The sequence below is a fragment of the Lytechinus variegatus genome, chromosome 17, assembly GCF_018143015.1.
Source record: "Lytechinus variegatus isolate NC3 chromosome 17, Lvar_3.0, whole genome shotgun sequence".
NCBI lineage: Eukaryota > Metazoa > Echinodermata > Echinoidea > Temnopleuroida > Toxopneustidae > Lytechinus > Lytechinus variegatus.
The window spans coordinates 103,525-116,315 of NC_054756.1; the positions used below are offsets into that span (position 1 = coordinate 103,525).

At 35.8% G+C, this 12,791-nt stretch overlaps 1 protein-coding gene across 1 annotated transcript in view; it reads left to right on the top strand.

Moving 5' to 3' along the window:
• LOC121430898 (mediator of RNA polymerase II transcription subunit 23-like) overlaps window positions 1-12,791 on the top strand; it is a 70,049-nt gene that overhangs the window by 38,797 nt on the left and 18,461 nt on the right. The window contains exons 17-19 of the mRNA XM_041628325.1: window positions 3,092-3,231; window positions 10,959-11,133; window positions 11,441-11,604. Of these exons, the coding sequence (XP_041484259.1) occupies window positions 3,092-3,231; window positions 10,959-11,133; window positions 11,441-11,604 (479 nt within the window). The remainder of the gene's footprint in view (window positions 1-3,091; window positions 3,232-10,958; window positions 11,134-11,440; window positions 11,605-12,791) is intronic.

The window sequence follows — 12,791 nt, forward strand, 5'->3', positions numbered from 1 at the left end:
TGTTAAATTTTATGCCATTCATCAATTTGAGAGAAATCTGTCTTCAGATTTGTGTGATTTCTTTACCATTATCAGTGTCATGTCCGTTACGTTTTTCACTTAAAGTTTTCATAGCTTACAGGAAATTTGTCTAAAGGTACTGCAGATTCAGATTCTATGTTAGAATTAAACCCCCTACCATGTGTAGCAATCATTTTCCCTTACCACTTCTCATTTTCATAAAAATGGCGTAACAGACATGACAATTTGCGTAACGGACATGACGCCTTATATATGACAAAAGGCAGCATTCACAAAAACAAAATATTAGGCTCAGTGTGACAGACTGAGGTCAGTCTCAATTGCTTGAGGATAGCTGGATGTAATAACTCCTAGAATCTGCATGTCATTCAAGCCATTTTTAGAAGTTAGTGAATGATGAAAGTTCAGCTCTTGTTCTGGTATATTTTTCTGAGAATTAACGGTATGCCACATAATATTAGGAAAGATGCAGCTAGATCTGGCAACATACTTAGATCACAATCTGCATCATTTGCGTTTGAACAATGCAATTGATTATCTTAGGTGTTTGCACTGACAGTTTGGAGCATGATAAAACTTCAACTTGTGTGAATTCATGAGATCATTGATGATACATGTATTGCTTCAAACTATCTGACTTTCACCAACCTCTACTTCATCAGTGATGGCACAGGCTCACATTAAAAAAAAAACAAGTTTGTTAATTCAGAATCAGATGTCTGTGTTACATGGTGTAGCTCTATGAATCCATGAACCTACAGTGGCACTTCTTTGCAATATCACAAAGCAAAGGGGCTGTGGAAGGAATGTGGCGCGATCAATAAATTATGTCATCATAGTATTTTTGTCAGCCATAATCACGATTTGAATGATGTATCTTCATTTGTACACAAGCAGCGCGGACAATGCAACGAAATTAGATACAGCCACATTTGTCAGCAAGTAACATCGTAAGATTTAGAACATCCAAGATTTGATGAAAGGATGATTATACTCGGGATGATATTTAATTCAAATGAAAAATAATTTCAGAAGCAATTTACAAACATTCCGATTTCCTTTCAACTCATACAAAATCGATGATGAAAGATTGGTTTCCAGGTACTGCTATTAAATTTTAAAATACTTTTTAATGTCATTTTTTTTAAATCTTAAAACTGACATTAATACTACTACAGTACATATTCTTTATCATAAAATACATTTCATAATATGTTCATCTTGGATTTATATAGGTCTGGTACATTTGTTTTTTTCTCACAAAAAATGAGATTTGATCTTCTCAGTGTGCCGTAGTGGTACGATAAACATTGTATTCTATATAAAAAATATCATGGAGGCTGTAGCTATTAAATTAATGATACCTGCCAATAATATCTACATAGTTTTCTTAAGAATGTTAGTAAAGGTACTTAGCTGCTACATAATTACATTCATTATTCATATTTCTTTCATTTTGAAACTAAGAAGTGCTAATGAAGTTCACTTCGTAAGGGTGTCATGTCCGTTACGCTAGTGTATATTATCAGATGGTAAGCCATGAATAAAAAATAATCTTTACTATCAACTTTTTCTCTTTTAATTAGGTGTAGAGGATGGTAGTAACTGGAAAATACCCTCTATCTGTTGTTCACGGGTGTAAAATAAATTTTTCTAAATATTTTTTTGTTTTATAAATATTGTATGGAAAGCCCCCCTCTTAAATTGCAAAATAATGGGAGATATTACTGATTACCAGTTATGATGTGTGTCTCTAACCTCTAGCCTTAACATGTAAACAATTAGACTTGTACCATATCTTGTAATAAAAAAATTATATTCGCTTACAAAAAGTGGACGAAACTGTCATGTCCGTTACACTTCGTGTGTCATGTCCGTTACGCTACATTTTGAGCTATGAATACAGAATGCACTTCAAAACTGTTGTTAAACACCATTTTATGGATAAAGCATGATTTTAAGGTTAAATTAACACCAATGTCAGGTGCATGCAATATAAGAATTCACAGGAATTTTGATAGGCAATTGGAGGTAAAAATGCTTCGTCCATTTCGTGTCATGTCCGTTACGCTCACAAAGAGTGCAATATCTCAACAACTGTTCAATGAAACAATTTGAAATTTCATGTGTATGTAACTGATACTTAAATGTGTCTGATAAGCTCAGTAACAATTATCAAAAGACTGCTTATTCTACTGTATAAACCTTTGAATTACAAAAATTTGTCTGAACATCATGTCCTTTACGCTGGAATTGACCATATGCAGAAATGTAAAAAATGAAATGTTGCAAAATTCGTTGCCATGCCATGTTTGAGTTCTGCAACTCAAACTGCAAGTTTGAGTGCTAATAAATTTCTTAATGTGCCATCATCATGTGTAAAAGTGATATCTTTAGAAAGCATGATTATTTTTCTTTACAATCATGTGTCGTTTGTAATGCTAGTGTTATCATGAAATACACAGACATGATAATACGCAGCAATGTTAGACATGAAATGTTGCAAAATGCGTCGTTTGCAATAGCGAATTTCCAATTGTTTCTTGGATGGACCGAGTGCATTCACTGTCACTTGCATGGTGGAAATTCTATAGAAATGGAGACTCTTGTTGGAAATCAATGCATTTTGCAACATTTCACTTCTGACTTTTCTCAATGTTCAGGGTGATTGCATATTCCATGATTACATAATCACAGCAAATGGCATGTCATTGTAAAGAAGAATAATTCAGCTTTCCAATGATACCAGTTTAATCTTTTATACTTCATTAACCAAAAAGATATCATCCCCCAAAACTGAGTTGCAAAACTTTTTTTGAGGGGTTTATTTTATACTTTTTAAGTTCATGATTGAGAAAATTTACAATTTTTTCAATTATTGATTGATCAGGAAGATAGAGGATTTTGAGGGAGATTTAACCGGTAACTCGACAGAAAGTAGTTAGGATAATGAATAAGATTGTGAGCATTAAAAAGGGAGTTCGTGCAAAATATTTTATATCCTTGAATTATTTTATTCTGATTAAAACATTTTTCCAATTCAATAATTCTTTTCTCTATATGACTACAGTGTAATCCATCTGATTGTTAACAAGATTCTACAATGGCACAAACACCCAGGTACAGCCCTGTCACCAGCTCTTGTAGAAACATACAGTCGTCTACTGGCTTACATTGAGATTGAATCTCTTGGAATCAAAGGATTCACTTGTAAGTATACATCCCTGCTCTAGTAGAAACATACAGTCGTCTACTGGCTTACATTGAGATTGAATCTCTTGGAATCAAAGGATTCACTTGTAAGTATACATCCCTGCTCTAGTAGAAACATACAGTCGTCTACTGGCATACATTGAGATTGAATCTCTTGGTATCAAAGGATTCACTTGTAAGTATACATCCCTGCTCTAGTAGAAACATACAGTCGTCTACTGGCTTACATTGAGATTGAATCTCTTGGAATCAAAGGATTCACTTGTAAGTATACATCCCTGCTCTAGTAGAAACATACAGTCTTCTACTGGCGTACATTGCGATTGAATCTCTTGGTATCAAAGGATTCACTTGTAAGTATACATCCCTGCTCTTGTAGAAACATACAGTCGTCTACTGGCTTACATTGAGATTGAATCTCTTGGAATTAAAGGATTCACTTGTAAGTATACATCCCTGCTCTAGTAGAAACATATAGTCGTCTACTGGCGTACATTGAGATTGAATCTCTTGGAATCAAAGGATTCACTTGTAAGTATACATCCCTGCTCTAGTAGAAACATACAGTCGTCTACTGGCTTACATTGAGATTGAATCTCTTGGAATCAAAGGATTCACTTGTAAGTATACATCCCTGCTCTAGTAGAAACATACAGTCGTCTACTGGCTTACATTGAGATTGAATCTCTTGGAATTAAAGGATTCACTTGTAAGTATACATCCCTGCTCTAGTAGAAACATATAGTCGTCTACTGGCGTACATTGAGATTGAATCTCTTGGTATCAAAGGATTCACTTGTAAGTATACATCCCTGCTCTAGTAGAAACATACAGTCGTCTACTGGCGTACATTGAGATTGAATCTCTTGGAATCAAAGGATTCACTTGTAAGTATACATCCCTGCTCTAGTAGAAACATATAGTCGTCTACTGGCTTACATTGAGATTGAATCTCTTGGAATTAAAGGATTCACTTGTAAGTATACATCCCTGCTCTAGTAGAAACATATAGTCGTCTACTGGCGTACATTGAGATTGAATCTCTTGGTATCAAAGGATTCACTTGTAAGTATACATCCCTGCTCTAGTAGAAACATACAGTCGTCTACTGGCTTACATTGAGATTGAATCTCTTGGAATTAAAGGATTTACTTGTAAGTATACATCCCTGCTCTAGTAGAAACATACAGTCGTCTACTGGCTTACATTGAGATTGAATCTCTTGGAATTAAAGGATTCACTTGTAAGTATACATCCCTGCTCTAGTAGAAACATACAGTCGTCTACTGGCGTACATTGAGATTGAATCTCTTGGAATCAAAGGATTCACTTGTAAGTATACATCCCTGCTCTAGTAGAAATATACAGTCGTCTACTGGCTTACATTGAGATTGAATCTCTTGGAATCAAAGGATTCACTTGTAAGTATACATCCCTGCTCTAGTAGAAACATATAGTCGTCTACTGGCTTACATTGAGATTGAATCTCTTGGAATCAAAGGATTCACTTGTAAGTATACATCCCTGCTCTAGTAGAAACATACAGTCGTCTACTGGCGTACATTGAGATTGAATCTCTTGGAATCAAAGGATTCACTTGTAAGTATACATCCCTGCTCTAGTAGAAACATACAGTCGTCTACTGGCTTACATTGAGATTGAATCTCTTGGTATCAAAGGATTCACTTGTAAGTATACATCCCTGCTCTAGTAGAAACATACAGTCGTCTACTGGCATACATTGAGATTGAATCTCTTGGAATCAAAGGATTCACTTGTAAGTATACATCCCTGCTCTAGTAGAAACATACAGTCGTCTACTGGCTTACATTGAGATTGAATCTCTTGGAATTAAAGGATTCACTTGTAAGTATACATCCCTGCTCTAGTAGAAACATACAGTCGTCTACTGGCTTACATTGAGATTGAATCTCTTGGTATCAAAGGATTCACTTGTAAGTATACATCCCTGCTCTAGTAGAAACATACAGTCGTCTACTGGCATACATTGAGATTGAATCTCTTGGTATCAAAGGATTCACTTGTAAGTATACATCCCTGCTCTAGTAGAAACATACAGTCGTCTACTGGCTTACATTGAGATTGTATCTCTTGGAATCAAAGGATTCACTTGTAAGTAGAAAGACCATTAATATTGTTTCAATGATTCAGTGATTTTCACCAACAATCTACTTGATATCTTTGTATCTGATTTGCTGATTGCCAATAAATTAGTAAAAATCACTGACCAAACTCCTAATGAAATGCTTCTCTAATAGAGTATTAGCTCAGCATGATATCGATGGACATGCCTGTCAAAATGGGTTGCACTGTCATGAACATGCTTGACAATTTGGGGCTTAAAGCCCTTGATAATGAGGTTCCATGCCTGTCAAAATGGGTTGCACTGTCATGAACATGCTTGACAATTTAAAGCCCTTGATAATGAGGTTCCATGCCTGTCAAAATGGGTTGCACTGTCATGAACATGCTTGACAATTTAAAGCCCTTGATAATGAGGTTCCATGCCTGTCAAAATGGGTAGCACTTTCATGAACATGCTTGACAGCTTAAAGCCCTTGATAATGATTTAGGGCTTAAAGCCCTTGATAATGATTTGGGGCTTAAAGCCCTTGATAATGATTTAGGGCTTAAAGCCCTTGATAATGATTTGTTGCTTAAAGCCCTTGATAATGATTTGGGGCTTAAAGCCCTTGATAATGATTTGGGGCTTAAAGCCCTTGATAATGATTTAGGGCTTAAAGCCCTTGATAATGATTTGGGGCTTAAAGCCCTTGATAATGATTTAGGGCTTAAAGCCCTTGATAATGATTTGGGGCTTAAAGCCCTTGATAATGATTTAGGGCTTAAAGCCCTTGATAATGATTTGTTGCTTAAAGCCCTTGATAATGATTTAGGGCTTAAAGCCCTTGATAATGATTTGTTGCTTAAAGCCCTTGATAATGATTTAGGGCTTAAAGCCCTTGATAATGATTTAGGGCTTAAAGCCCTTGATAATGATTTGGGGCTTAAAGCCCTTGATAATGATTTAGGGCTTAAAGCCCTTGATAATGATTTAGGGCTTAAAGCCCTTGATAATGATTTGGGGCTTAAAGCCCTTGATAATGATTTAGGGCTTAAAGCCCTTGATAATGATTTAGGGCTTAAAGCCCTTGATAATGATTTAGGGCTTAAAGCCCTTGATAATGATTTAGGGCTTAAAGCCCTTGATAATGATTTAGGGCTTAAAGCCCTTGATAATGATTTAGGGCTTAAAGCCCTTGATAATGATTTGTTGCTTAAAGCCCTTGATAATGATTTAGGGCTTAAAGCCCTTGATAATGATTTAGGGCTTAAAGCCCTTGATAATGATTTGTTGCTTAAAGCCCTTGATAATGATTTAGGGCTTAAAGCCCTTGATAATGATTTAGGGCTTAAAGCCCTTGATAATGATTTAGGGCTTAAAGCCCTTGATAATGATTTAGGGCTTAAAGCCCTTGATAATGATTTAGGGCTTAAAGCCCTTGATAATGATTTAGGGCTTAAAGCCCTTGATAATGATTTAGGGCTTAAAGCCCTTGATAATGATTTAGGGCTTAAAGCCCTTGATAATGATTTAGGGCTTAAAGCCCTTGATAATGATTTAGGGCTTAAAGCCCTTGATAATGATTTAGGGCTTAAAGCCCTTGATAATGATTTAGGGCTTAAAGCCCTTGATAATGATTTAGGGCTTAAAGCCCTTGATAATGATTTGTTGCTTAAAGCCCTTGATAATGATTTAGGGCTTAAAGCCCTTGATAATGATTTAGGGCTTAAAGCCCTTGATAATGATTTAGGGCTTAAAGCCCTTGATAATGATTTGTTGCTTAAAGCCCTTGATAATGATTTAGGGCTTAAAGCCCTTGATAATGATTTGTTGCTTAAAGCCCTTGATAATGATTTAGGGCTTAAAGCCCTTGATAATGATTTGTTGCTTAAAGCCCTTGATAATGATTTAGGGCTTAAAGCCCTTGATAATGATTTGTTGCTTAAAGCCCTTGATAATGATTTAGGGCTTAAAGCCCTTGATAATGATTTGTTGCTTAAAGCCCTTGATAATGATTTAGGGCTTAAAGCCCTTGATAATGATTTGTTGCTTAAAGCCCTTGATAATGATTTAGGGCTTAAAGCCCTTGATAATGATTTAGGGCTTAAAGCCCTTGATAATGATTTAGGGCTTAAAGCCCTTGATAATGATTTAGGGCTTAAAGCCCTTGATAATGATTTGTTGCTTAAAGCCCTTGATAATGATTTAGGGCTTAAAGCCCTTGATAATGATTTAGGGCTTAAAGCCCTTGATAATGATTTAGGGCTTAAAGCCCTTGATAATGATTTAGGGCTTAAAGCCCTTGATAATGATTTAGGGCTTAAAGCCCTTGATAATGATTTAGGGCTTAAAGCCCTTGATAATGATTTAGGGCTTAAAGCCCTTGATAATGATTTGGGGCTTAAAGCCCTTGATAATGATTTAGGGCTTAAAGCCCTTGATAATGATTTGGGGCTTAAAGCCCTTGATAATGATTTAGGGCTTAAAGCCCTTGATAATGATTTAGGGCTTAAAGCCCTTGATAATGATTTGTTGCTTAAAGCCCTTGATAATGATTTAGGGCTTAAAGCCCTTGATAATGATTTAGGGCTTAAAGCCCTTGATAATGATTTAGGGCTTAAAGCCCTTGATAATGATTTAGGGCTTAAAGCCCTTGATAATGATTTAGGGCTTAAAGCCCTTGATAATGATTTAGGGCTTAAAGCCCTTGATAATGATTTGTTGCTTAAAGCCCTTGATAATGATTTAGGGCTTAAAGCCCTTGATAATGATTTAGGGCTTAAAGCCCTTGATAATGATTTAGGGCTTAAAGCCCTTGATAATGATTTGGGGCTTAAAGCCCTTGATAATGATTTGGGGCTTAAAGCCCTTGATAATGATTTAGGGCTTAAAGCCCTTGATAATGATTTGGGGCTTAAAGCCCTTGATAATGATTTAGGGCTTAAAGCCCTTGATAATGATTTAGGGCTTAAAGCCCTTGATAATGATTTAGGGCTTAAAGCCCTTGATAATGATTTAGGGCTTAAAGCCCTTGATAATGATTTAGGGCTTAAAGCCCTTGATAATGATTTAGGGCTTAAAGCCCTTGATAATGATTTAGGGCTTAAAGCCCTTGATAATGATTTGGGGCTTAAAGCCCTTGATAATGATTTAGGGCTTAAAGCCCTTGATAATGATTTGGGGCTTAAAGCCCTTGATAATGATTTAGGGCTTAAAGCCCTTGATAATGATTTAGGGCTTAAAGCCCTTGATAATGATTTAGGGCTTAAAGCCCTTGATAATGATTTAGGGCTTAAAGCCCTTGATAATGATTTAGGGCTTAAAGCCCTTGATAATGATTTGTTGCTTAAAGCCCTTGATAATGATTTAGGGCTTAAAGCCCTTGATAATGATTTAGGGCTTAAAGCCCTTGATAATGATTTAGGGCTTAAAGCCCTTGATAATGATTTAGGGCTTAAAGCCCTTGATAATGATTTAGGGCTTAAAGCCCTTGATAATGATTTAGGGCTTAAAGCCCTTGATAATGATTTAGGGCTTAAAGCCCTTGATAATGATTTAGGGCTTAAAGCCCTTGATAATGATTTAGGGCTTAAAGCCCTTGATAATGATTTAGGGCTTAAAGCCCTTGATAATGATTTAGGGCTTAAAGCCCTTGATAATGATTTGTTGCTTAAAGCCCTTGATAATGATTTAGGGCTTAAAGCCCTTGATAATGATTTAGGGCTTAAAGCCCTTGATAATGATTTAGGGCTTAAAGCCCTTGATAATGATTTAGGGCTTAAAGCCCTTGATAATGATTTAGGGCTTAAAGCCCTTGATAATGATTTAGGGCTTAAAGCCCTTGATAATGATTTAGGGCTTAAAGCCCTTGATAATGATTTAGGGCTTAAAGCCCTTGATAATGATTTAGGGCTTAAAGCCCTTGATAATGATTTAGGGCTTAAAGCCCTTGATAATGATTTAGGGCTTAAAGCCCTTGATAATGATTTAGGGCTTAAAGCCCTTGATAATGATTTAGGGCTTAAAGCCCTTGATAATGATTTAGGGCTTAAAGCCCTTGATAATGATTTGGGGCTTAAAGCCCTTGATAATGATTTAGGGCTTAAAGCCCTTGATAATGATTTGGGGCTTAAAGCCCTTGATAATGATTTAGGGCTTAAAGCCCTTGATAATGATTTAGGGCTTAAAGCCCTTGATAATGATTTAGGGCTTAAAGCCCTTGATAATGATTTAGGGCTTAAAGCCCTTGATAATGATTTAGGGCTTAAAGCCCTTGATAATGATTTGTTGCTTAAAGCCCTTGATAATGATTTAGGGCTTAAAGCCCTTGATAATGATTTAGGGCTTAAAGCCCTTGATAATGATTTAGGGCTTAAAGCCCTTGATAATGATTTAGGGCTTAAAGCCCTTGATAATGATTTAGGGCTTAAAGCCCTTGATAATGATTTAGGGCTTAAAGCCCTTGATAATGATTTAGGGCTTAAAGCCCTTGATAATGATTTAGGGCTTAAAGCCCTTGATAATGATTTAGGGCTTAAAGCCCTTGATAATGATTTAGGGCTTAAAGCCCTTGATAATGATTTAGGGCTTAAAGCCCTTGATAATGATTTGTTGCTTAAAGCCCTTGATAATGATTTAGGGCTTAAAGCCCTTGATAATGATTTAGGGCTTAAAGCCCTTGATAATGATTTAGGGCTTAAAGCCCTTGATAATGATTTAGGGCTTAAAGCCCTTGATAATGATTTAGGGCTTAAAGCCCTTGATAATGATTTAGGGCTTAAAGCCCTTGATAATGATTTAGGGCTTAAAGCCCTTGATAATGATTTGGGGCTTAAAGCCCTTGATAATGAGGTTTGTATGATTTACAGGGTTCCCACAGTCATGGAAAATCCTGGAAAAATTTGTTGTCAGGGAAAAGTCAGGGAATTTGGAAAATTTGTGAAAAGTCATGGAATTGCATTTACCTCTTGGCTATTGCAGCTTTCCAGTTTCTCATGTCTCACAACTCTCATACTCTGTGATCAACTCTACTTTTATTGAAATAATTGTGTGATTCTATGTCTGCTTTGCCTTTTCTGAATCTGTATTACTTCATTGCCTGTATGATTTTCTCTGTATAATTTCTAATGGGTTTGAAAAAAATCATACTTAGGATACTTAGGAAGTATACTGAACGAAGTCATATTATGATTCTGTATTCAGTTCCAAATTCTTTCTCCTCTTTAGGTTGGCCAGATGAATCAGGGTTTTTTTTTTCATTAACACACATTATTGATAGTATGATATTGTTAGGGTTTGGCATTACAGAACAAAGAGAATAATACTGAGGTACTGTACAGGTATAAACAAATCAAATTTAAGAACATTGACTACAGCAATGTATGTTACATGAAAAGGAATATGACATCATCCTGAGTGAGAGTTGGAGATAAACATAACCAACGAATTCTTACCCTGTGATGTTTGTTGTGAATAAAATTCTTTCTCCACTCCCTCACTATGAAATACCCAAAGAGATGATTGGGTAGGTGTTAGTTGCAACCTTGTCAATATTTATGTGCTGTTTCCACTCATGACTAATATTCATTGATCAATTTGTCAGCTAAATGTTTATGATAATTATCTGTATCTCATGCAGGTAGCGTATTTCCAAAGGTATGCGAAGTAAGAGCATGGGGTATCCTGAACACTCTACTTGAATTGCTGAGCTATCGTCTCCATCACATCCAACCTCACTTTAGAGTTCAGCTTCTATGTAATCTACATAACCTAAGCACACTACCGCAAACCAATCATAATCAACTCTTCTACTGGTAAGGCATTAATAATGGGTTGATATGGGGGTGTTAGTGGTAGGGGACGGGTAGAGATTATGATAATGATAATCACTGTCATGATGGTGATAATATTGGAAATTGCCGTGCCATAAGTTACATGTATGATAATTGGTGTAATGATGTTTATGATCAAGATGATGATGAAGATGATGATGAAGATAATGTTGATGATAATGTTGATGATAATAGTACTGATGATAAGATCATGACATATTTATAATGATTCTCTGCAACCTGATATTTTCAAATCATCTCCATCTTGATCTTTCTTTCTTTTCTCCAGCATTGAGAGTACAGCCCTACGTATTATATCAAGTCTAGGAAGTGCTGAGGTTCAGCCACAGCTCTCACGGTTTCTCAAACAACCAAAGCAGTTATTATCACAAGAATCAGAGGAATTGAACAGGGCAGTGGTCCTAACATTAGCCAGAGCTATGCATGTCACAGGTACATAATTCATCATTTAACCCTAAATCTCCCGGGGTATTTTGATTCTTGTCATTCCGGGGGGCCATTATGGCCCCCCCCTTAAGATCTCGGCCGCCGATCGCGCGAGTTACGCAAAAATTTGCACGCTGGTAGTGTGCGATGTAATCTACAAGGCTGTATGGTAAAATTTTCCAAGATAATGAGATTTTATTTTATATGAATTAATTATGCTAATTTATGCATAAATCATACTTTTGCTCTAATTCACTAAATAAAGCTCCTAGAATGCTAATTTTTTGTAAAAATTTTCTATGTAGCATTCTTAACAATCGTAATTCAAAAAAACTTTGGTTTGGAAATAAATTTCTTATGTATTTTATTGTTTTATGAATTTCTTATGTATTTCTTTGTTTTTTACTTTTTGTTTTTTATTGTTTTTTCAATGGAAATTGTTCCAGACATAATTCTGATCATAAACAAGGCAAAATTAATTAAGTTTAATCAGTAAAAGTAGAAATAATGATACATTTATGAATTTTGGCTAAATACGCAATTTGCATTGGATTTGTACATGAAATCACGTTTATGAGCAAATTTGGGTCTGACATGCACTTGCATAATGTTGCGTAATGTTGTAACCGCGTACCCGGGCATCACAAATTTGGTCTCAAAATTTGCGCGAGACTTGAATGTAAAAAGTCAGTAAGCTGCGAGGTGAAAAAATTTCGCGCAGCAGATATATTGCGAAAATTGTTGAGGGGGGCCATTATGGCCCCCCCCCCCCGGAGAATTCGGGTTAATGCATGTTATGTTTACTGATAAGGATCCCATTGGATAAAATGCATTCTATCGGAAAGGGCTAATCTCAAAACGGCATAAGTGGTTACATAAAAAGCTAATGTTGGACATCTCTCATTATCATTGGTAGTTTTACTGCATTCCTCCACTCTGTTGGTATTTCAGATCACTCATAGACAGGTGAACATGTATAAAAAAAACGGCTTGGTTACCATTTACTTTTCTTTCCTAATTTGAAGCTAAACAAGATTTTCACTTGCGAAGTAGGTCATATTATGTGAAATGATATTAATTACACAATCAATGTGATTTTAATTTGTGTTCAAATCATCAAGAAGCAAAAATATGTCCAATGAATTAGAGTTTACTTCTGAGAGTAAACAGATTTATCACATTCATTAGAAAGA